Source organism: Pelodiscus sinensis, chromosome 5, assembly GCF_049634645.1.
Source record: "Pelodiscus sinensis isolate JC-2024 chromosome 5, ASM4963464v1, whole genome shotgun sequence".
Taxonomy (NCBI): domain Eukaryota; kingdom Metazoa; phylum Chordata; order Testudines; family Trionychidae; genus Pelodiscus; species Pelodiscus sinensis.
Window position 1 is genome coordinate 14,408,607 of NC_134715.1, and position 23,818 is coordinate 14,432,424.

Genomic DNA, 23,818 nt, shown 5'->3' on the forward strand with positions numbered 1-23,818 from the left:
TATATAGACATACCTACTTTGCCACAGAGATCAGTAGACACACTTGTTGTGTCAAGGTGATCAATTTTGGCTCTTTTGGGTTGAAATTCACTTAAGACTTGGAGCTGGGAGAATGAAATGTTATTATCCATATTGTATGATTAAAAGGTAAAAGACTTGAACTTAATATGACCTGGCTTAGTGTCTACCATAACTTGAACACTAAGCAGAGGATAGTGAGTCACATCTAACTGAAAGTCACAGAAGATGGACTGGTGGTGTAGAGTCTATTTGGGAGTCCTTTCTTATTCTTATTCAAGTAGGAATAAGAGATCCTCTGGAAAAGGCTTTATTTTCCGGAGAATCACATCTAGACTGGCGCTTTTCTCCAGCTTATCTCCAAGCCGGAAAAAAGCGGCAGCCATGTTAATGCAAATACCGCGGGGATATTTAAATCCCCCGCGGATTTGCCTATTCCAAAGTCTACATTAGCATCCCTTTTCCGGAAAGGGGTGCCAATGTAGACACAGCCCCAGTGTTTAAAGGCAGAGCTGACTAGAATCAATTGAGAGACCTTGTCTTGTCTCAGTGATCGCTTGAGCAAAAATCATTGATAAAATCTTGTCTAGACTGACCTTGGACTCAACGTGCAGGCAATATGTGTTGAAGGGCAGTGCAAAGGAGGCAATGGTGGGGAGGTACCATATTACCTAGTGAAATCATTGGTGCTGAAATCACTAAGGACTGGAATTTGACCACAGAACTGACACTTTCTTAACAAAGACTCCATTTTTGCTATTTAAGAAGTAAATCAATGTAACAGAAAACTGCAACGCTCTCTGGTAACTTTTAAAAATCAAACTTTAAACTTTATTGAAAATATTGGATAGTTTGCAATTGAAAATATTTGACCTACACTTAAGGCAACTGATTTAATTTTGTGTAAAATTTTGCATAATAAAGGATGGCATTTAAAAAAAAAATGTTCAACTATATTGATATATGTTGGGAATGTTAGATAGCATGTAATTGAATAATCATGTAACCACATGAAATAACAGTAGCTACATGACTATTTATTAGTCCCTTGAAACAGGGCCATTAGCCAGTGGCATTCCCATTCCCACTCCCAGGGAGCCCACTGCCATTCCATGCTGCTGCCTCTCTATCAGAGGGGAGCCGGTTTAAAAATAGAGGCAGCAGTGTGAGGCAAATGAGGGGAAAAGAGGGGAGGCGGCCCCACCAAAAAAAAGAATTCAACATAAGATATTGAATAAATTAATATGGCTGTTCCTTGTAGGGAATAAGGTGGACAAGACGGACACATCCTACAATCAGATGTTTCCTACTTCATCTCCAGACAGTCCTGGTCACTGCATGTCTCTTGGGCACTGCATTCTGGGGAGGCGTAGTGACCTGTGAACATCCTGCATGTGATGGCAAGGTGCTGCCTGGCCCGGACTGTTGCTGTGGTATCTCTCACTGTAACTCTGTCTGCTGTTGCTGTCAGGTACCCTAGCTGCCAAGTCTTCCACCCACTGCTCCATCCTTTCAGACAGCTGGCTTACAGGTATTTACATTATGACACCACAGTGACATAATCCTGCTATTTTCAATAAATGATAATGCTAGGTTGAGGTCTGAGGCCTTGATTCTGCTAATATGTTTGTGACTGCTTAACGTCACATATATAAGAAGTCTCACTGAAATTTCTTATGGTGTTGTTCATGTAAAGTTATGTATGTTTTGGCATGATCAGGGCGTGTTACCCTGGCAGTCCATCAAACGTATTTCAGATACTAAGATCAGATCTGTTAAACTCAGAGTTGCAAATATGTGAGTTGCAGGTGCATATCCATTGAGTGAATTTGGCCCTTTGTTTGGAACAGTTTTGGTAAAATTCCCAAAAAGCAATACATGATTTTAATCCTGAAAATCTGTATGCAAATAAATTTGTCACAAGTAATTACCCTTGGAGACAAAAACAATGAGGAATCTTGTGGCACCTTGGAGACAATTTACTCCTGTACATATATTTACAGTTTTGGACTGATTATGAATCATGACTGACTCGTATTAATTTTTCATTTTTGTAGAGAAGACGTAATTTTACCAAATAATGAGAAATCTAGCTAGGAAAAGAAATCTCAGATGGAAAAGTTCGTAGAATCATAGCTCTGGAAGAGACCTCAGGAGATCGAGTCCAGCCCCCTGCCCAAGGCAGGACCAATCTTAACTAAATCAACCCAGCCAGAGCTTTGTCAAGCCGAGACTTAAAAACCTCTAGGGATGGAGATTCCACCATTTCCCTAGGTAATCCATTCCAGTGCTTCACCACCCTCTGAGTGAAATAGTTTTTCCTAATATCCAACCTAGACCTCTCCCACTGTAACTTGAAACCATTGCCCCTTGTTCTGCCATCCATCACTACCTTGAATGGCCTTTCTCCAGCCTCTTTGAAACCTTCTTTCAGGAAGTTAAAGGCTGCTATCAAATCCCCCCTCACTCTTCTCTTCTGCAGACTAAACAAACCCAAATCCCTCACCCTCTCCTCATAGGTCATATGCTCCAGCCCCCTAATCATTTTAGTCACCCTCCGCTGGACCCTCTCCAATACCTCCACATTCTTCCTGTAGTTGGGGGCCTAGAACTGGACACAGTACTCCAGATGTGGTCTCACTAGAGCCGAGTAAAGGGGAATAATCACTTCTCTGGATCTGCTGGCAACGCTCCTCTTAATGCAACCTAATACAGGCAGTCCCAGGGTTACGTACAAGATAGGGACTGTAGGTTTGTTCTTAAGTTGAATCTGTATGTAAGTCGGAACTGGCGTCCAGATTCAGCCGCTGCTGAAACTGACCGCCAGTTCTGACTTACATACAGAATCAACTTAAGAACCCCAGGCGTCCCCAAGTCATCTGCTGCTGAAACTGATCAGCAGCTGATTCCAGGAAGCCCGGGGCAGAGCAACTCTGCATCGGGCTTCCTGTAGTCAGCGCTGGTCAGTTTCAGCAGAAGCTGACTTGGGGATGCCTGGGGCAGAGCAGCTGGGGTGCTGCTGGGTTGCTCCAGTAGCGCCGCTCCTCGGTGCTACTGGATCAACCCAGCAGCACCCCATCTGCTCTGCCCCAGGCGCCCAGCAGACCAGGGACACGGGGAGCAGAGCCGCAGCGGCAGCGGGGTGCCGCGCCTCTGAGGCTTTGCCGGAGCAAAGCCTCAGAAGCGCGGGAACCCTCCGCTGCTGCCGCTTCAGTCCCGGTGCCTGTGGTCTGCTAGGGACGGTCCCCAGCAGACCACAGGCACCGGGACTGAAGCGGCAGCAGCGGCGGGTTCCCGCGCTTCTGAGGCTTTGCTCTGGCAAAGCCTCAGAAGCGCGGGAACCCGCCCGGTGCCCCTGGTCTGCTGGAGACGGTCTCCAGCAGACCAGGGGCACCGGAGCAGCTTACGAACGGGGCTTTCTCGCCCCGGAGCTCGCAGGTAGCAATCCACCACCTCGACCTCCGGGGCGAGAAAGCCCTGTTCGTAAGTGCGGATCCGACATAAGTCGGATCCGCGTAAGTCGGAGACTGCCTGTATGCCATTAGCCTTCTTGTATGGCAGGGGCTGTGGAACACAGAGGCTATGTTATTTCGGAATAAATTATTCTGGAATAGTTATTCTGGAATAGATTATTTCAAAATAGCACATCGACACTGCAGGGAAGCCTCAAAATTAATCTGAAGCAGGTTTCCCTAATGTGGACGTGCTATCTCGATTTAGAGCCTGAGGGAGAATAATTTAGAATGGCCCTGATAAAGGGTTATTTTGAAAGTGCGGCAGTGGAGCGTCTACACATGCCTTATTTTGAAATATCTATTTTGGAATAGGCGTTACTGCTCATAGAATCTATTATTTCAGATGTTTTTCAAAATAGCGGAATTGCTGTTTAGATGCTTGCATTATTATTTCAGAATAACTGCCATTATTCCAAAATAACTTTGCTGTGTAGATGCACCCAGAGTGACATGAAGACATCATTCTGTTGTCCTGCAGGATAAGTTTATATATAGAGAGATAAAACTAGCAAACTTACTTGGCATTGCTTGGGTCTTTTAGGGCAAGGAGCTGGTGATGTGGGGAGTGCAGGACACTGGGCAGGAGTTGGGAGATCAGGGCAGGTAGTGGAGGGGGTGGTTCAGGAGTCACGGCTGGAGATTGCATTTGGGGAGGCTTGGTGCAGGAGCTCAGGACAGGAGCCTGGAAGATGTGCAAAGAGGCTCAGGGCCGGGGTGGAGGTGGGGGGTGGATCTCACTGCAGAAGGCTAGGAAGCTTGTGCTCAAGGGAGATGCAGGATTCAGGTGAGGGGGCGTAGGGAAGGCTCAAGCCAGGAGTCTGGGGCCAGGGAGCTGGGAGGTCTGCTGGTGAAGATGGAAAGACAGATGCACAAACTGCATGTGTGTGTGTGTGATGTAAGTGATTAGTCAGCTACCCGATATGCATATGCTTATCAGGTAGTCAAGTAGGAACTTGACTAATTACTCCCTCCCCCCCCCCCCCTTGCTACCTCTATCAGGGAGAGGCAGCAAATGGGGGAGGAGAGGGAGCAGGAGCCAGTGCTGGGGGGAGCTGGCTTAAAAGCTGGTTCCCCCTAGCACCGTCTTCACAGAGGGCAGGGAAGGCAGAGGTGTAGCAAGGGACTGGGAATCAGCTGTCCGAGGTCACGCCTGGTGGCTCTTAATACATTTAAAAGGCAGAGCCACAGCGGGGTTAGCTCCCAGGGCTGGGAGCTAACTCAGTTTTCCTCCTCTTATTGACTAATCAATTAGCTGATTTAATGCTGTTTAACATCCTGTAGATAGTTAGATAATGTAATAGTTCCTGATGCGTGTAATACATAATACTTATGTAACAATGTAATGTAATTCTGATGAGCTGAATGATTCTGTAATTTGGAATGTCACCAATTTCCAAAGTATTTTAGAGCATATATTTTGCAATTTTACTCAGACCATCTAGTTTTTTTTGAGGCACTTTGCTTTTACAAAACTGCTTTGTTTTGCTAGGACTGAAAAGGTATTCAATATAGATAGCATGGAAAAATGTTCTCCGATGTAATCAAATACAAATAAATCACTGGGCAGCTTGGAGTGGGTGTATATTTTTAGGCTTAATATATTACTACTTTAAAAATATTAAACACCATGTCTTTTGTCTTCTCTTTGCAATCCGGAGTCCTAAAACTTGGCATTAAATATCTTCATTAATATTTTTTTCCCCCTTTCAATAGGTCAATACCAGTACATTGTTTCCATTTTTATCCTGTCAGCATGCTTAGCGGTTACCATCCAAATGAGAATGTTCACAACAAAGCTCGCACCTCCCCATATCCAGGGTCAAATGTTGAGCGCAGCAAAGTACCTACTGATAAAGTGGACTGGCTAGTTGAGTGGGAGGATTACAAGCCTGTGGAATACACTGCATCCTCTGTCTTGGCTGGACCCACATGGGCAGATCCACAGATCAGGTGAGCATTGTCTGGCCAAAAGAAATTAGGGGTTCAATTAATGTGGTTCTGTTGACCAGAGTAGAGAAAGGATGGAGTTTGTTTTGAATATAGCTGACAGAAGTTTGATCTATGTTTGCTTTAAATATCTTTTCTAAAATTACACATGCACCTGATACCTGTGAAAGACTTACTAACAGTGGCTAGTGTACAGTATAATTTGTAGAGGCTTTATGAACCATCCACACATCTACTACACTGCACCTGGGACTATGGAATTGGTAGTAATTTTTTTTCCTAGAATGAATGGGTGTACCTGGCACAACTAGATATTCAAATGAATCTAGTTCTGTAACACATGGACATTTCTATGATGGTCAAGGGGGTTAGTAACATGAGCGAGGAACTTCTCTTCGGGTATGTCTACAGTTGCACCCTCTTTTGAGAGAGGGATGCAAATGAAGACATTCAAAATTGCAAATGAAGCCAGGATTTAAATACAATGAGGTTTACCAGTTCTTTTGAGAGAAGGGTTTTCTCTTGAAATAACTGCATCTTAACAACATCTGTCATTTTGAAATAGCGCCATTATGCAAATGAAGCATGGGATATTTCAATCCCAGCTGCATATGCAATTTCGAATGTCTTCATTTGCATCCCTCTCTCGAAAGAGTGTGCAAGTGTAGACATACCCTTCTACATGGGATAAAGATGAGTGAAATCTCAATCTTGCTACACTGTCCTTTCAAACATTATTGACATTAGGGCTAGAACACTGCTGCTGCAAGCTATATGGAAGTAAAGAAGTGTTTCATAATTTATATATTTCCATTTGTTTGTGATGTGCTCACAATGCAATACTTGCAACAGGAGGCAAACTTATAACTCATAGTCAATCAAAGGTCTCCTCGTGGATTGTATCTATCACATTTCAAAGCTTGTCTGATATTACTCATGGAAAGTGCTACCCTAAAGGTGGCTATTTTAAGAATTTAGTATGTCAAATCCATATATCACCTCTTAGAAGCATTGAGAGGTTCTACAATTTGCAAATACTGACATTTTAATAAGGCAGGGGAAAAGCTTAGAAAAACAGGGCTGCAAATCTGTTTTTTACATTTTGGTGAAAGAAGTGTCATTCTTGGGACATTTGGTGTTACAGATCCTTTGGATAGCATTACAGTCTTTATAATTAACACCAGTTGTTTATTTAGTAACTTACTGTAACTATTTCTTTGAAATAGTGCCAAAAACTTTTCTCCCAAATTCAACGAGAAGGATGGACAAGTGGAGAGGAGGAGTCTGCTTGGCTTGTATGAGGTTGAAAATGGAAGGCCCAGGTAGGTGCTTTTACTACTTAAGCTTCTATGACCAATGTCATTTAAGAAGGTGTGTTTTAATGACTGTTTGAATTAGGGATGTTAGATATCGAATAATAAGAATTCATGTGGTTACTTGACTATTCTGTATTCCCAATGGCAGGGCCAGCAGCCAGTGCAATCCTGTTCCACTCCCAGAGAATCCCCTGCTATCCCATGCTGCTGCCTGTGTATCAGAGGCAGCCATGCTGGGTGCCAGGAGGGAGCCAGTTTGTGAAGGGAGCCAGTTTAAAACCCAGCTCCCCATGCAGACCAGCTGCCTGCCACCTTGCACTGCTGCCTCTGATATAGACACAGCCTCTGACACAGCTGCTGTCTGTGGGGAGCTCAGACCGCCCCTGAGGACAGAAGATGCTTCACAGCAGCCTCCCCTGCCCCTCCCCCACTGCTGCTTCAATCAGATAAGACAGCAGTGTCGGAGAAGGGAGGGCAGGGGTACCATGGAACCAGTGCTGATACAGAGGCAGCAAAGGGGGAAGGAGGTATGCGAGTAGTTAACCGATAAGTCTAGGCTTATTGGTTAATCATCTAGTTAACTGCTCATTGACATCCCAATCATAGAACTGGAAGAGACCTCAGAAGGTCATCTAGTCCAGTCCCCTGCCCAAGGCAGGACCAATCCCAACGAAATCAACCCAGCCAGGGCTTTGTCAAGCCGAGTTTGAATCTGATTTGGCGTGTTACATACTAGACAAAAATAGCACAGTGTGCTAACTTCATTGGTGCAAAGTCCCAGCACCAAAAAGTTGGCTTAAAAGTGGTCTGTAGAGGAGAAATGAGGTGGCTTGAAGTTAACACAACTCCCAAGATTGGAGAATGTATTGGATGCAGATTCATATACAGTAGGCTTCCGATAATCCGGCACCCTTGGGACCCAGGTGGTGCCGGATTATCAGAAATGCCGGACTATCAGGAGGTACTCTGGCAGGGGCGGGTCTCGTCGGAGGGGAAACGGGGGAGGCGGCGGGGGTGTGCCAAACCCTCCCTCCTGCTACAGGGAGGCAGAGCCTGCAAGCGGTGGAAGAGGAGAGGCGGCGACAGGCAGGCAGCCGCATTCAGGACGTTCTGATCAATTACACTCACTCCGGCTGGATCCACAGCTGACACGCAGTTAATGTACCTTTACTCTCTACTGCCTGGAGGAGGGGGGGCAGGGGAAGGTAGGGGTCAGTGGGGGAGGGGAAGGGGACCGGGGTGTGCCAAAGCAGCCGCATTCAGGACGTTCTGATCAGTTACACTTACTCCGGCTGGATCCACAGCCGACACGCAGTTAATGTACTTTCCTCTCTACTGCCCGGAGGGGGGGGGGCAGAGGAAGGTAGGGGTCAGTGGGAGAGGGGGAGGGGGATGGGGCGGGGGTGTGCCAAAGCAGCCGCATTCACTGGGTTCAACTGCTGCCTCTGTTTTTTTGCGCAAGCTCACTCACTTGATCTTTTGATCCTGGACTATTAGTCTACTGGTAAAAGCAGCAGGGACAGGGAGGGGAGATGATCTCTTGTGAGTTTCAGCAGCAGCCTGTCACCTGCGGATCTACCTGTTCCCACCGCCCCCCCCTCCCGGCAGTAGAGAGGAAAGGTAGATTAACTGCGTGTCGGCTGTGGATCCAGCTGCAGTTAATCAATTACACTAACAACTTGAAGCAGCTGCCGGAGCACTTCCGGGTTGCAGTTGGTGCCGGACCATCAGGCGTACCGGACCACTGGATGCCGGACCACCGGAGTTTTACTATATGTGGGAGAATGTGCTGTAGGATATGTTGCATCAGTGCTTCCTTGCTTTAGTTTCTCCTAGCAGAACTTCTTACAGAAACACCACCTCCCCCCTTGAGGTGTAAGTCTCTCTCAGGATGCAGCAGTTCTCATTAACATAGTTTGTGCCTCTCTCTAGCAGAGGTGAATCTAGCACACTATAGTTAAACTGTTTATAAACACTAACATATAGAGCAGTCCTGAGCAAAATACGGCCGACGGCGAGATCCAGCCTGCCAAGCCACCGGATCCAGCCCACGGAGACAGCAGGGAGCCCCAGGCAGGCTCTCCTGCTTGCTCTGCAGCCCCGCACACCACTCAGAAATGCAGCTTCCAGGCTCTGTTTCTGTTTTCAAACTGGAGAGGAGGGAGGAAGTTTCAGGAGCCGTTCAGTTATTCAATGAAGCACATGGCTAGGCAAGTTGGCTGGCTGACTGGGAAACGTTTTACGCTCTGCAGGTAGGCAAGCTAGTTTGGCAGCTGGCAAGTAAGTCTTTTGACCATAGCTTGCTTCTGGCTCCTCAGCCCTTTCCTGCCCCAACCCTCTGCCCTTCCCTCGATATACCCAAACCCTCTGTCCCCCTCCTTTATACCTTTACTGCCTCCCAGATCTGGCAGCCCAGTCTCCTGCACCACCGGATCCCAAACCCCTGCACTTCAGTCCCCTTCCCTAAGTGACAACCACCTCCTTTACCCAAACTCCCTCCCAGACTCCAGTCTCCCTCCTCCACCCCAATCCTCTGATCTGTCTAGGTCACTGTGGACCCTATCCCTGCCCTCCAGCGTATCTACCTTGCCCCCTAGCTTAGTGTCATCTGCAAACTTGCTGAGGGTGCAATCCATCCCCTCATTCAGGTCATTAATAAAGATATTGAACAAAACCAGCCCTAGAATCGATCCATGGGGCACTCCGCTAGAAACCGACCACCAACCTGTCATCGAGCCATTAATAACGTGTTGGGCCGAACAGTCTAGCCAGCTTTCTATCCATCTTACAGTCCATTTATCCAATTGATACTTCCTTAACTTGCTGGCAAGAATATTGTGGGAGACTGTATCAAAACTTTGCTAAAGTCAAGATATATCATCCACTGACTTTCCCATGTCCACAGAGCCAGTTACCTCATCATAGAAGCTTATCAGATTGGTCAGACATGACTTGCCCTTGATGAATCCATGTTGACTGTTCCTGATCACTTTCCCCTCTTCCAAGTGCTTCAAAATGGATTCCTTGAGGATCCTCTGCATGATTTTTCCAGGGACTGGGGTAAGACTGACTGGTCTGTAGTTCCCTGGATTGTCCGCCTTCCTTTTTTTAAAGATGAGCACTACATTTACTTTTTTCCAATCATCTGGAATCTCTTTCAAAGATAATGTCCAAAGGCTCTGCAATGACATTGCCAACTCCCTCGGTATCCATGGATGCATTAAATCCGGACCCATGAATTTGTGTATGACTAGCTTTTCTAAATAGTTCTTAACCTGTTCTTTCTCCACCAAGAGCTGTCCATTTCCTTCCCATACTGCATTACCTAGTGCAGTAGTCTGGGAGCTGACCTAGTCTGTGAAGTCAGAAGCAAAGTAAGCATTGAGAACTTCAGGTTTTCCCACATCATCTGTCAGTAGGTTACCTCCCTCATCCATTAAGGGCCACACACCCTCTCTGATCACCCTTCTATTGCTAACATGCCTGTAGAAACCTTTCTTGTTACCCTTCACATCCCTTGCTAGCCGCACTTCCAATTGCACTTTCGCTTTCTTGATAACTCCCCTACAGTCTCAAGCAATATATTTATAGTCCTCCCTAGTCATCTGTCCAAGTTTCCACTTCTTGTAAGCTTCTTTATGATTAAGCTCACCAAGTATTTCCCCAGTAAGCCAATCTGGTAGTCTACTATATTTGCTTTTCTTACTGTGCTTTTAATAAGGCTTCTTTAAAATACTGCCAGCACTCCTGGACTCCTTTCTCCTTCATGTTAGCATCCCAGTGAATCCTGCCCATCCGTTCTCTGAGGGAGTCAAAGTCTTGGAAGAATGCAGCCTCAACCACTTTCCAAAATCGTAGAGTGATCTCCAGTCAAAAATCATTGCCCACCTCTGCTATAAAGAATAGGTCTCCATGCTTGTGTTTTATGCATCAGAGATGAGATTGGAAAGTTAACTAGCAAGCTAAGGGCCAGATTGTGACCTTCACCAACCTGCTGGTAAATAGCATTTCTTTACTCTTCTGTTGGACTACCCACATAGCCAGCCCATGTGTAAGCTAGCAAAGACTGTGAAGAGCTGCTGTTGCAAAATGGGGTTGGGAATGGGCTGTTGAGCTTCTTTATGCCTGTATGCAGGCATGTAGAACTAGTTCTGCAAACCCATCATAATTGTCTCCCTAAACTGCTCCTGGATGATACTGCTACATTCTCTATCCTCCTCATGCTTTACCATGGGGTAGGAATGATTTAGAACCCTTGGAAGAGTTGTAGTCCTGTGATTGGAGGTGAGACTGCTTTAATTCTCTGATACCATTTAATTTTTCCCATGTCTGGTTATTTAGACCCCAAGGTAAAATTATGTCCCCCTAGAGTTCCAGGATTCCTTGCTATATTTTAAAGCTAGAGGACTTAGCCTGCGTTGCTCAAGTCCTTCAGGGCAGGGATCTAGTACGGGGAGTGCAAGAGTCAGGGCAGGGAGTTGGGTGTAGAAGGGGGCTCAGGGCAGGGGATGGTGCTGCCCACTACCAGGTGGGGAGGGGATGAAGGACTTGGGGGTGGAGGCTTGGAGGTTTGGGGGATGTAATGCACAGGGGTTGCAGGATTCAGGATAGGGGGCTGGGCAGTCTGTGGGAGCTCACCGGTTCTGTCCACAGTGATGGTGAGCTCAGCACTGCAACTTCTCCACTGCCCAGCTCCCGGGGAAAGCTGCTTAGACCAGCCCTCGGGGGGCAGAGGAGGTGTCAGTGTAGATCTGTCCCAGAAGGCCCTTTGAGGGTTTTGCCACCAACCCTGGTAATTCCTGGTAAGCCCTGGTCATGTGGGGCTGTGCTGATCAGCCCTAGTGGAGCTCCCAGTGGGGCCACTGTGGTTGAGGGCCAGGTAGAGGGGTGTTGGGGAGGAGGGGCCACTTACCCATGGCCGGTGACCAGCAATATGAAGAGCTCTGGCCCCAGCTGGCAACTGTCCTCTGCGCTTGCTGCCCCCAGTGATCATTGCGGAGCATAGTTGTCCCTGCTCTCAGTCCCCTCCCTTTCCATGTTATGGGAAATAGACCCATTCCCACCACTTCCTATTTTCTGGGCACCACCAAACCCTGATCTTGGTTGAAATTAGGGTAAGAGGAAGCTGCATGCCAAATTTGGTGCTCTTACCGTTTAGAAGGAGTTCTTGAATAAATGGACAGACACACAAACTCCTAAATAAATATATACTAGCAGATGTACCAAGCGTTGTTCGGATCTATAATGGAAGGAAAAATAAATGAAAAATATACATGTGTTATTTCAATGATTGTATTTTTCAGAAATGAAGGTTAGAGTGAGAGTTCGGGGTGAGGAGGGGAAGGGGGTATGTGGGCTTCAGGCACAGGGTTGGGAGGTGTGGGGGGTTTGGTGTGGGGGAAAGTGCTGAAGTCAAGGGAGGTGGAGGACTCACTACAGGGGGCTTCTTGGCACAATCCATGGCAGCAAGGGTGGAGCTGCTCTAGCGGCGACTTCTCCTGGGGCTGTGAGCACTCCACTGCCAATGTGCCTCTCCCCATTGCCCTCCTCTGTGGTCTACAGGCTGTCTGGTGGGTACCAGGCACTGGAAGCTGCCATCCACTCCAGAGCCCCTGATGGCCTGCAGGTTTTCTGGGGATGAGGCTCCAGGGTCTGCCCCCAGCCTCCAGCAGCCCCCTCCACCCACAATCCTGCAGGCTGTCTGAGGAGGGAAAACTTTCCCCGTCCAGCTGTCCCCCTCCCACACACAGCCTGCAGGCTCTGTATGGGGAGGGGAGGCTCAAGGTTTGGGGCAGGGGAGCTCCTTATCCATGTGCTAGCAGACAAGCTGGCAGAGCCCCATCTCTACTGGCCTCTCTCTTGGTGCTGCAGCTGCCCCCAGTGGTCAGTCTCATTGCATTCCTCCCATCTCTTGTGCCGCTCCCTTTCACATTCCTCCTCTCTCTGCCCTCTCCCTTCCCATGTTATGGGAAATAGTACTATTCCCAGCACTTCCCATTTTTCCGGCACAACCAAATCCTGACATTAGTTTAAATAAGGGTAAGAGAAAGCTGCATACCAAATGTGATGGTCCTAGCTCTTACAGTTTAGGAGGCGTTTTTGAACAAATGACAGACTCACTCTAAAATATAGATAGATCCAGTATTATAGGAGTTTACAAAACAACGTATTGTGCTTTTCTGTTTGTGTTGTTTTGTCAAATTCAGGAAATGCAATGGAACTTTATCTCCAATAAAATGTTTAATAATTTTTTCTATCCATACTTTGTGGGAGAAACAGAGAGGCTGAGGTATATTTGACACTAAGAATATTACAAAATGTTACCCTTTTCTTTCCTTGTTCTGTAATTCCTTATTATTTGCATGAAACTGATGTCCCAGAATTTGTACACACTGACTTCATATGTACCTACTTCTCTCAGAAATCCTGGAGGCAGGACTGGACTAGTGGGTCGAGGATTATTGGGGCGCTGGGGACCAAACCATGCTGCAGATCCTATTCTAACTAGGTAAGGGATACAGGATCAGAGGATGATATAGCAGCAGAATGTAAAAGTTGTACTCATGTGTGCATGTCAGGTACCTGCATAGTGATTGTTACTTATGTCAGTTGGTTTAATGAACTATTAGACAGATGTTTTATTTTCATCTTTGGAGAGGAGGAATGGGAAGTCATCAGTCAGGCTAGACCATCACTTAAACTGAGAATGCTGGCTTTAAAAAAATAAATAAATAAATAAATAAATAAATAAAAAGAGGAATAATGCAAGTAGCAAACCACTGTAAGAAAGTATTAAGAAGATGACCTATGGAAAAGTATCTGAAAGCACAGCGGTATTGCAGAATGCCTATTATCATCATAGTATGCCAATGGGCTTTCCAGTGCCCCATGTAAAATTATTGGATATCCTTTTTTAAAGTTTGTAGGTTTGAAATTCACAACTAGTATGGCAGGATCTGTTAGAGAAACCTTAGTTAGCTCCAGCCCCAATCAGGGGAAATGGATTGGGACTGGGTAAATAGCCTGATGCTTGCCTGGTAACTGACTATACCTGGCAGCCTCCAGCAGGAGCTATAAGATTGGGAGAAAGTGAGGAAAAAGAAGAGGGTGGAGACCGGGAAAAGAAGATGGAAGATTGACGCTGCCATGGTCAATCTTCTGAGGTTCAATTTATCATGTGTAGTATAGACCTGCTAGAGTGAACTCAAATGGCACCTCCATTGGTGCCAGTACTCCTGTTCCTCACAAGGAGTAAAGGAAGCTGAAAAGCCCATTTGCTCCTATTGACCTTCCGCTGGGAAGGTCACCAGGAGCAAAATATAAATTATGTAGCTGGAGTTGCATATCATACTTCTACCTTCCCATGTAGCATAGTCCAGAGCATTGGGAGGCAGGATTTCCCTAGTCTGTTTGCTGGCCAGGGCCCTGGCAGGTCAAAATGTTATAAAAAGGCTATATATACTTGGAAACTGATTGTGGAGACTTGATCATACATTAAGAGCAAGGGTAATGAGTTTTATGGGCCCATAGTGTGTAGGCTCCAGGAATATTCCTGACCAAGGGGCCCTGCTCCAGCAAAGTTCAGGGCTGGGTCTCCCCCTCAACCCTGCCTGCTGTACCCACACACCTCCCCTGATGTATTTCCTGGTCCTTCCTGCTTGCTGCCCCCAAGTAATTTGAAAGGGCCTAGAAGACCCCAGTCACCACCACTGTGCAGTGCATCAGGGCTAGAATGGCATCCTGTCTTTTCTGGCTCTGCCAATGGCTGCCAGCACCATCCCTACAGTGTGTGTGTACATGACCTCTGCAGCCACTGGGAGCTGCAGAGGCAGTGTCTGCAGGCAGCAGTGTGCAAAGACCCCCTTAGCCCACCTTCCTAGGAGCTGATGCCAGAGGGGGGTGCCTCAGGTAAGAGGCTTAAGCTTAATTTGGCTCCCTTGGACCTATACAGTTTTTAATTATGTGATCATGTACTATTTAATTTCCATCACACCATTGCTTAATCCAGTTTACAGGATGGGTAATGCTCAAGAAATGAGGCAGCAGATCAAGTTTTATTTTTATGATCATCATTCGGTGTATCGCCATGGTTTATTTATTGCATACCATCCAAATCCTATTCTAAGTACAGCTGGACCCCAAGTTATGAACGAGTTACGGACCAAATACTTGGCCGTAACTCAAAATGTTCGTAAGTTGGACCTCATTGAGTTACATTGCGACCGCGCTGTTTGTAAGCGCGGGTCGCATTCATAACTCGGGGACCACCTATTACGACCACTTGATGGTAGGTTTGGTTGTAAATGCTAATGATCATAAATCGACTGTTTGCAACTCGGGGACCGACTGTACATAATTATTACTTTCATCATGGGCTTTTTATGCTGTTCATCACCATGGTATAACCCTAATACAAGAATACTTAAGAAATATTATAAACTCCCCATAGAGGTGAGAAGAGGGCATTATTATTCCTATTTCACAGATGAGAAAAATAAAGCAAAGGCATAGAGATTTGTCATAACACACACAGTGAATCAGTGGAAGCGCCAGGATTAGAACTCCGCAGTAGCTAGCTGCCAAGCCTGTGCCAGACCATACTTCCTTAATGCCAGAGTATCTGAGCAACCAACATTTCTGTTAACTGTGAGTATTCAGCATTCTTACAAATGAAGTCATCTCAGATATCTAAAAGTGGGCATGTAGGAAAGGAGGAATGCACAATTTGTGTAAAAAGTTTTAAGTGACTTGCCCAGCATCACCTAGGAATGCTGGCAGAGGCAGGGATTGAAACCAATCATCAAGGGCAGATTTCATCTTCCTTATCACAAAATGGTCTATTCCATTTTACAGTCCTCTGCTTCATTCACCGTACCACATCTTTCAATCTCAAGAGCAAATAATGCAGGGCAGAAACAGACTAATTCATTTGATGACCCTGATTAATTCCAAAGAATGGAAAATAATTTCCTTGCTTATTTATGATTCCCTGCAGGTGGAAGAGAGATAGCAGGGGCAATAAAATAATTCACCCTATCTCTGGCAAGAACATTTTACAGTTTGTAGCAATCAAGAGGAAAGACTGTGGGGAATGGGCCATTCCAGGGGTAAGAACTAAAGCACTGAGCAGATATTACAATTATTATCTATTATGGCTATGAAAATTTAATTAGTATTAAACAGCAAATGTGCATTTCCTCTGAATGACTTTCTTTTGTGAGGTATCTGAGGGCACTTTAGAAAGCATCAAGGAAAATTAAAATGTTTTATCAAAAAGACTCTAAACTGTTATGTTTTCTTTTTATTGTCCTGGTACAAGATGGTATTTGCATCTAACTAGAACTACTCTTTTGGGCTTTTTATTTATAATGTCACACTTTTTATTATTGTAGATTACTATTGGTGTCCATAACTCTTTACAAATGTATTATAGCTAATTGAAGGATTTATAGTCTAACACAGACAAAAAGAACATTAAAGAGTAGATGGAATAATGAAAATAGGCAGAGGGATATCAACATTAGATGTTTTTGTTTTTGTTTAGGGTATGGTAGATCCGGGAGAGATTATTAATGCCACACTGAAACGAGAATTTAGTGAGGAGGCCTTAAACTCCTTACAGAAATCCAGAGTAGAGAAGGAAAAGGTGGAGAAGCAAATGAACAGACTCTTCAACCAGGAACATTTTGTGGTAAACCTTTTTCCTTCTATGATGATCTTTTATGCTATTAAAAAATGTCAATAGAATGTATAGGAGACTGAATTAAAACAGTAGCAGAATGGTTTCATCCATGGCACCACTGTACTCTACTGTGGGAGTGGCTTCTACTTCTGTCCTTTGACTCTTGGAAATATCTTTGAAATTGAGAATATTCTGAACTTTAGTATGTGTGGTTTTCTGACAAGGAACTTTGTTTTCATATCAATCCGTTGCATATTTGGGTGTAGAATTGTAACATGAAAGAGAGCGCTTGATAGAGTCCTGCTTATCTGGGATCTACACTCTGGAAAATGAATAGTCTGGAAAAGATCAGTTACATCCCAGGTTTATGTATCACTTTCTCAGAGAGATTTATATATTGTTTTGATGGCCAAGTAGAATTACTGGAGGTCAGAGATATGCAAATCTTCTAGTTACAACTTCTTAAAATCCTTGTCTAATGTGGGTGATTACAGTGCACTTATACCACTTTCTGTTTTGGTCCCTTAATGGGACCAAATAAATAAATTGTGTAAGGGACTTTGTCACTATTCCTGCTCAGGTTTGCAGTAAAGTCTGCTTTGCATTGCTCAGCACCTCTGGGCTGTGGAATGAAGATAGGGAATTGATAGAAAAGAGAGCTTTGGACAATAATGCATCTGTTATGCCTCAGTAGCTACTAGTGTCTCAATAGACAAATATCATTTTAGATGTGGAAGAAAGTCCAGGATCATGGATTATTTTCCTCAGGAGACATTATAAAACTTTAATAATGGAGAGGGACCAAAAAAGAAACCATTTAGTTGAAAGGACAGCGGTCCAATCAGATATTAAAAAAGAATTGACAATGTTAACAAGCTGTTAAAATGTTAATAATAATTTTTAAACCTTATTTTTCCTCTACTTTGCAAATTTTCGATGAACTTTTTAATTTCAATGAAAAATGGTTTAGAACTTTCAGGAAAACTTCATTTGTTGTGCAAATGCAGAACAAAAAGACATCCCCTACTCCACGGTGCTTGCAATCAAAGTATGAGACCACTGGATGCAGATGGGGAACAATGAGAAAATATTGGTCTTCATGATAGGTCATCATCTCAGTACACCAGTAAATTGTTGTCAAGATTTTGTCAGCATTGTGAGAGAGGAGTATTTTAAGAAGAGTTTTGGAGTAAAACAATGAAGTGGCTTTGTGAATGTTATAAAAAAACAAACCCTCCTTCCATGTCTGAGGCAGCATGGGAAAAAAATCACAAGTGTTTGTTTGCAAATTTAACAAGAAAAGCTTTTGAATGTCCTTATTCATTTTAGGTAGCAGATCATGTACTCCTCCAATACATTGCAAACTGGTACTTTTTACAGCCATTCCTTAACCAATGATTAGGCCTTTTAAGATTCTCCCTCATTTAATTTAATATTATGGCCCTCAGCTTACGCTGTTGTCTTCTTAGGTGTATAAGGGATATGTGGATGATCCTCGTAATACAGATAATGCCTGGATAGAGACAGAAGCTGTGAACTACCATGATGAATCTGGTGCGTATCCACATTTTTACTTTTTAGCAGTTGCTCCCTTAAACATGCTATCTCAAACTAAGTGGAAGGTGATAGGTGCTGAGATGCACCTTATTAAACTAAGAGAAGTCCTGTGGCACCATATGGACTAACAGATTTATTGGAGCATAAACTTTCGTGGGCATATACCCGCATCATCAGATGCTCCAATAAATCTGTTAGTCTATAATGTGCCACAGGACTTCTCGTTGTTTATGCAGATTCAGACTAACAGAGCTACCCCTCTTGATACTTACTAAACTATTGTCTAATGTGAAAATTAGGTGTAAATCTATGGAACAAAAGTCACTGGATGCTCTTTTTCCGTGGAGGGGGTCAGCCATGGCACACAGTAATCTTTCTTCTCTAGATCAGCTTTTCTCAATAAATATTCACAAAGGTTAGTTGGCTAAATTCAGGCCCTGCCAAAGAGTTTGCAGGAGCCTAAGATAGCACTCTGTTTGGCTGCACTGTGTGTGTGGGCAGCTCCCAGCCAGGACAATGGGCACTGGGCAGCATGGGGCCCAAGGCAATCAACTGGGCCCAGCTAAATTATATTAAGAAAGATAGGTGCTTTGGAAGTATGTCTACTTCAATTGAAACATATTGGAAAAGTTGTGAAATCTGAGCTTAATTTTTAAGTGTTTTTAGTATAACTTATTGCATAGAGACCAAACATTTAACTAAGTCTTGATCTTACTACAGAAGCTTTTTACATTTGGTTTATTTTTCTGTCCCATCATGAAAGGTGGGAGGATGGATATAATTTTTCAGAGCTGTTCCAGTGTAAAGGACTCGGTGCTTGTTTATATGCATTGTTTTTAGTGAAGACCTATAAAGCATCTATTTAGCACAATGCAGGGGCTCCAGGAACCTGTTGGGGGATCTGCTGCAACCAGGGGATGGCCACTCCATCCCCAACCTACCCTGTCCTCCAACCTTCCATGGCTGGTGAGGGACCACTTGAAGCCTGTGCCAGCCCAAATCTGACCACTCTGCGGAAGTCCTCTTCAGCTCCAACTCAGCTCTGGCTCAAACCAGCTAGGGTGAGGGGAGGGACACCTATCCTGCCATCCCAGCCCTTGAGCTGCCACAGTGGAAGAAGTGCCTTCTTTCCCCTACTTTCCAGCCCAGGTGCTGCTGTGTGAAGTGAGCTGAGAGGGGGTCCTTTCTTCTCACTAGAGCTCTCATCTTCGGGCAGGAAGCTATTTAAACGGTTAACTGATTACATATAACTTTTAACCAGTTAACTAATTAAATGGGATTTTACATCCTTACTGCAGCAGAGAGTAATGGAACATGCAGGATAGTGAGAGGGAAGACAGAAAATAAAAATCTTTTGTTAATTTTTTTTGTTTCTCAATCAGGTGAGATGATGGATAACTTGCTTCTGGAAGCAGGAGACGATGCTGGGAAGGTGAAATGGGTTGATATCAATGAGAAACTCAAACTATATGCAAATCATGGTGACTTTATCAAGCTTGTAGCCGAGAAATGGGGAGCACACTGGAATGAAGACCCTGTTCCATAAAGCTTATGGAATCCAAATATAAACTGAAACTTTATTTAGAAAAAGGCCATCTTTTGTATTTTCAGTTTTGTTAGTTTTCAGTACTAAGAATAAACTATTCTTACATATTATTAATTGTCTTTTGGTTCAAAAGCTGTACTAAATGTGGTACATAATGGTAAATATATCAGATACAAAAAGCAAAAGGTATGTAGAGGTACAGTTGTGTGTGCATGCTCCAGTTAAATAGCTGAAATACCTTATGACTGCAAAAAAAAATGGTCTGGTAGCACTTTATAGACTAACAAAACATGTAGATGGTATCATGAGCTTTCGTGGGCACAGCTCACGAGTTTTGAGTTTAGCATGTGCAGACCCAAAATAAATAGGAGAGAAGGAGGGGGAGGGAAAAAAGGGGTGGGTGGGAGAGATGGCGCTAAAAGGAATCAGTAAGTATCTGAAGATTGATTCTTATCTGCTTCGTTTTAACTACCCAAAGTCAATTGATAGAATCATTCCTGACATAGGAGTCTACACAAAGAGCTGTTTGTACCTTCAGTGTCTATTAAGTTGATAGTGCCCCAACTATCCTTCATCACCATTGAGTCCATTAGCATGTGAATTGAATTTGTGGATGAACTCTAATTCCAATGTTTCTCTGTATCTGGCTAGTAGAACTGGTTTGTGACAAAACAGCCACTTGAAGATCTTTTAAACAGTGATTAGGAAGATTAAGGTTTCTGTATGTTCCCCAATAGGTTTCTGTATGTTTCCTTTACGCATATCTGATTTGTGTCCATTGGTTCTTTCCCACAGAGACTGTCCTATTTGTCCAATATACAATAAAACTCCAGTTGTCCGGCATCCAGTGGTCTGGCACCAACTGGAACCCAGAAGTGCTCCGGCCAGCCGGACAATTGGAGCCACTCTGCGCCGCTTCCCCACACAGACTGCCACTCTGCATTACAAGGGACTGGGCAGCCAGTGTCTTGGGCAGCGGGGAAAGTTATGCTGGGATCCGGTGCAAGCCAGACTGAGTGCTGTAATGGTGATCCTTATTGTTTTACTGAGTAGTTGATAGATTTTTTTTGTATCAACTACTTGAGTAGGAAAGTAACCCAACTCAAAAAGTAATTGAAATAATGTCATAGTGGTGTATAACCATAATGGTCTTGATCAGTGGTCACCAACCTTCAGGGGCTGCCGGGCGCCCAAGGGCAGGGCCACTCACGTGCCGTGCGTCCAGGGGCGGGGCCACTCACGGGCCTGGGGGCAGAGGCCACACATGTGCTGCGCGCCCAGTACGGGCACCGGCATGTGCCATGACCCCCAGGCAGGGGCCACCCATGCTCCCAGGGCCGGCACCGGCTGGGGCCGCCCAGGGCCGGCACCGGCATGTGCCACACGCCCGGGGGCGGGGCCAGCCCAGACTTTTCCGCGGGCACACATAAATGGCCTGGCGGGTGCCATGGCACCCACGGGGAACTGCATTGGGGACCACTGGTCTTGATTTTGTCTCCTATTGGACTCCAGATTAGGTTTTATCTTGGGCTGTTGTAGAGTTTGTAGAGAAAGCTAAGCATCAACCTTTTTTTAATAAGGTAACCTGTCAATCAGATAATGATCTGATATACTGTAATTAGAACAGCACATGTTTTTTTCTCTATGAATTTAGAAGAGGCAGTTGAAACAGAGGTGCTTGTAAACCTTGGGTGATTCCTACCTCATTATGGAGTAAATTATCAATATCAATAAATTCAGGCTCAGCATTATAAATTATTTGAGCCTATTTTAAATTACATTAAGGAATTTAACACTGTAAGTAATTATTTAAAATAATGTTTAACCTGTATATAACTCTGTGCATTTTTAAATTGCAAAGCATTTGTGTATCATATGTTATCCACACTTTACAGATGGAGAACCAAAAGACGGAATAAATGACTTGCCCAAGCTCACACAGCAAGACTTAAGCAAAAACTCTCATTGCCTGACTCCATACTCTGTTGCCTTGCCTAAAGGATAGCACCCTCTTCCCCGTTTATCCAAACCTTCTAAAGGATTGATACTTGTTTCCAATCTCCATTTTTATAGGTTGCCACCACCAGAATAAGATAAGATTTGTATTTCTCTCCTGTGTTCTGAGCATGGCCATTGCTATTCCAATCCTTGATAGAAATATCAGACTACTAGAAATTTTTCTAAGCAAGTTCAACAAGGAAGGATTTCTTTAGTATGTACTTTATTCTGATTCGGTATCAAAGCTTTACAAATAATAAGCACCTGCAAGCAATCTTCCCACGGTCATCAGCACTAAAAATTTCATTTTTCAGTAAACAGGTATTCCACTTAAGTTCCAATAAGTTCCTCCTTTAAAATGTCATTCTATTATTGTTGGACATATGGAACTTTAAAGCTAGAAGGGTGTATGCTAATTATTTTATAGACATTTAGAATTAAATGTGCTAGTACATTTAATCTAATTTTTTTCCAAAGCTGGATAACCCCAATAGAAGTACAAATGGAGAGGTAAAAATTCAGTTTATTAATATTAACAGTCTTGTATTTAATTTCTTAGACTTAAAATAGGCTCGAACCATTTATAATCCATTTTAGGCACCTGGCAGGGCCCCTATCATGGACACATTTAACATCAGAAAAATCACAGCGTGACTAGTAAATGTTGGAGTTCTCCAAAGATGATATTGCCACAATACTTGAGGGAAATTAATTGGGATATCATTCATGGCAAAGTGCTGAAGGCTTAAGTTGAGAATCAAGCTCACAGATCCCTTTGAGGCTGGCACAAAGCATGTAATAAGACCGTGATTTTTAGATGGTGAATTCTTAGCACATTTTATAAGGTTAAGTGCCGTCATTGTGATTTGGACAACTCCAGATTCTCATAAGGAATGCCCTGTCCACCCAGCAAAGTCTCTTGGAAGAATCTAAAAGTCCACAGAACTATTTACAGGTAATTAACTACCTACAACATAATAGGATCAAGGGACTTGTTAACTACAGCTAAGGCTGGAGAATGCTGTTTCAAGCACCCTCACTGGCAGCAAGAAGGAATTGAGGAGGGATTGCCTGTATGTTGTATAATCATAGCACCCCTTCCCAGTTAAGTTCCTTGGTTATGTTTCTTTGATTTGTTTTGGTTTTGTTCATGTGCAAGGGAGGTTACTATACCCGTAAGTGCTGCTGCATTAGCAAGTTTGTCTGCCTGTTTAACTTCTTGTTGCTAGGTGATGGCCTTGTATGCTTTTGTTTTGGACCATTCTCACTTTTTCTTTTTTTTTTTTTTTTTAAGTAACATGCTGCCAATTTTTCTGTTTGCTGCCACAGCTATTTGTGTTTAACCACCAATCCATCTGTTTCTCTAAAACCTATTGTATTCCACCAGGGAAGATAGAAGGTAGCACCTTTGCAAACATTTTCAAAACCAGTTCCAATAATATCAGTTTATTCACAGCCTATCAAAACACTGACACTTCAGCCACCTGTGTTCTTCCTGTGCATAATTTGTACTGAAAAGAGTCAATTTTTTGGTATATTTCTTGTCAAACAGATTACTGCAAATCCAGTGACTCTCTTCCTTTCAGTGTAGTATGAGCTGCCATCCACAAACCAAATCCTAATTAACATTCTTGAGGAATGATGGCTTTTTACAATTACTTTATGAAAAGCTCAAGCAATTATCAGGGCAAGTAATGTCCAACACACAGCAAGCACAGCCCTGCTACTGTGTGCAATATGTCTTTCCCCCATAGAACTTGGGGTTGGGTGGGGTCTGGGACAATGATGGGGGGAGGCTGGAGCAGGGTCAGGCATCACTTGGTGGGCAGGGGGAAGGGGTATAGGCATAGCAGGGACAGCAGAGGAAGGGGGAATGGGCATAGCAAGAAGGGCAGGAGGGTGGGGGCAGGTACAGGGACAACAGCTGGGTGTCCATCATTTTCAAGATGAGGACACGTGTCGCCCTGCTACACAAGTTGGTCCCACGTGCAGTTCTGCCATTTGGCATCCTCCAGGACCTTTTGAGCCAGGGTTTGCTGCATGTTGTGCAGGACGCCCATGTGCTGCCTCATGAGTTCCCCTGGACCCTCCTTCACTTGTGGCTCCCCTGGGGTTAGGCAGCTGCCTCTGATGGTGTGGATCGTCCCTCCGGGATGGCTGGCCCAGATGTGAAGAATAAAGAGGGAGAGGGGGTCAGTCATCCCTGCAGACACTGCCCCTGAGGCTGTGCCCTCCTCTG

General features: G+C 44.4%; 1 protein-coding gene and 1 long non-coding RNA gene across 3 annotated transcripts in view; one reads left to right on the top strand and one right to left on the bottom strand.

Annotated features, from left to right (window-relative positions):
• The window catches only part of NUDT9 (nudix hydrolase 9), a 30,777-nt gene extending 11,086 nt beyond the window's left edge, over positions 1 to 19,691 (top strand). The window contains exons 2-9 of one of the 2 annotated variants that reach the window (XM_075929558.1): positions 1,280 to 1,549; positions 5,247 to 5,483; positions 6,707 to 6,802; positions 13,218 to 13,304; positions 15,792 to 15,903; positions 16,341 to 16,487; positions 17,948 to 18,032; positions 19,418 to 19,691. In XM_075929558.1, the coding sequence (XP_075785673.1) occupies positions 1,416 to 1,549; positions 5,247 to 5,483; positions 6,707 to 6,802; positions 13,218 to 13,304; positions 15,792 to 15,903; positions 16,341 to 16,487; positions 17,948 to 18,032; positions 19,418 to 19,581 (1,062 nt within the window). In that variant the 5' untranslated portion in view covers positions 1,280 to 1,415 and the 3' untranslated portion in view covers positions 19,582 to 19,691. The remainder of the gene's footprint in view (positions 1 to 1,279; positions 1,550 to 5,246; positions 5,484 to 6,706; positions 6,803 to 13,217; positions 13,305 to 15,791; positions 15,904 to 16,340; positions 16,488 to 17,947; positions 18,033 to 19,417) is intronic. The other variant, XM_075929559.1, reaches the window with a different exon arrangement.
• Positions 1 to 23,818, bottom strand: part of LOC142829533 (uncharacterized) — a 28,761-nt gene that overhangs the window by 3,936 nt on the left and 1,007 nt on the right. The window contains exons 2-3 of the long non-coding RNA XR_012904020.1: positions 23,598 to 23,736; positions 11,948 to 12,035 (exon numbers count right to left, since the gene is read on the bottom strand). This is a non-coding gene — a long non-coding RNA (uncharacterized LOC142829533). The remainder of the gene's footprint in view (positions 1 to 11,947; positions 12,036 to 23,597; positions 23,737 to 23,818) is intronic.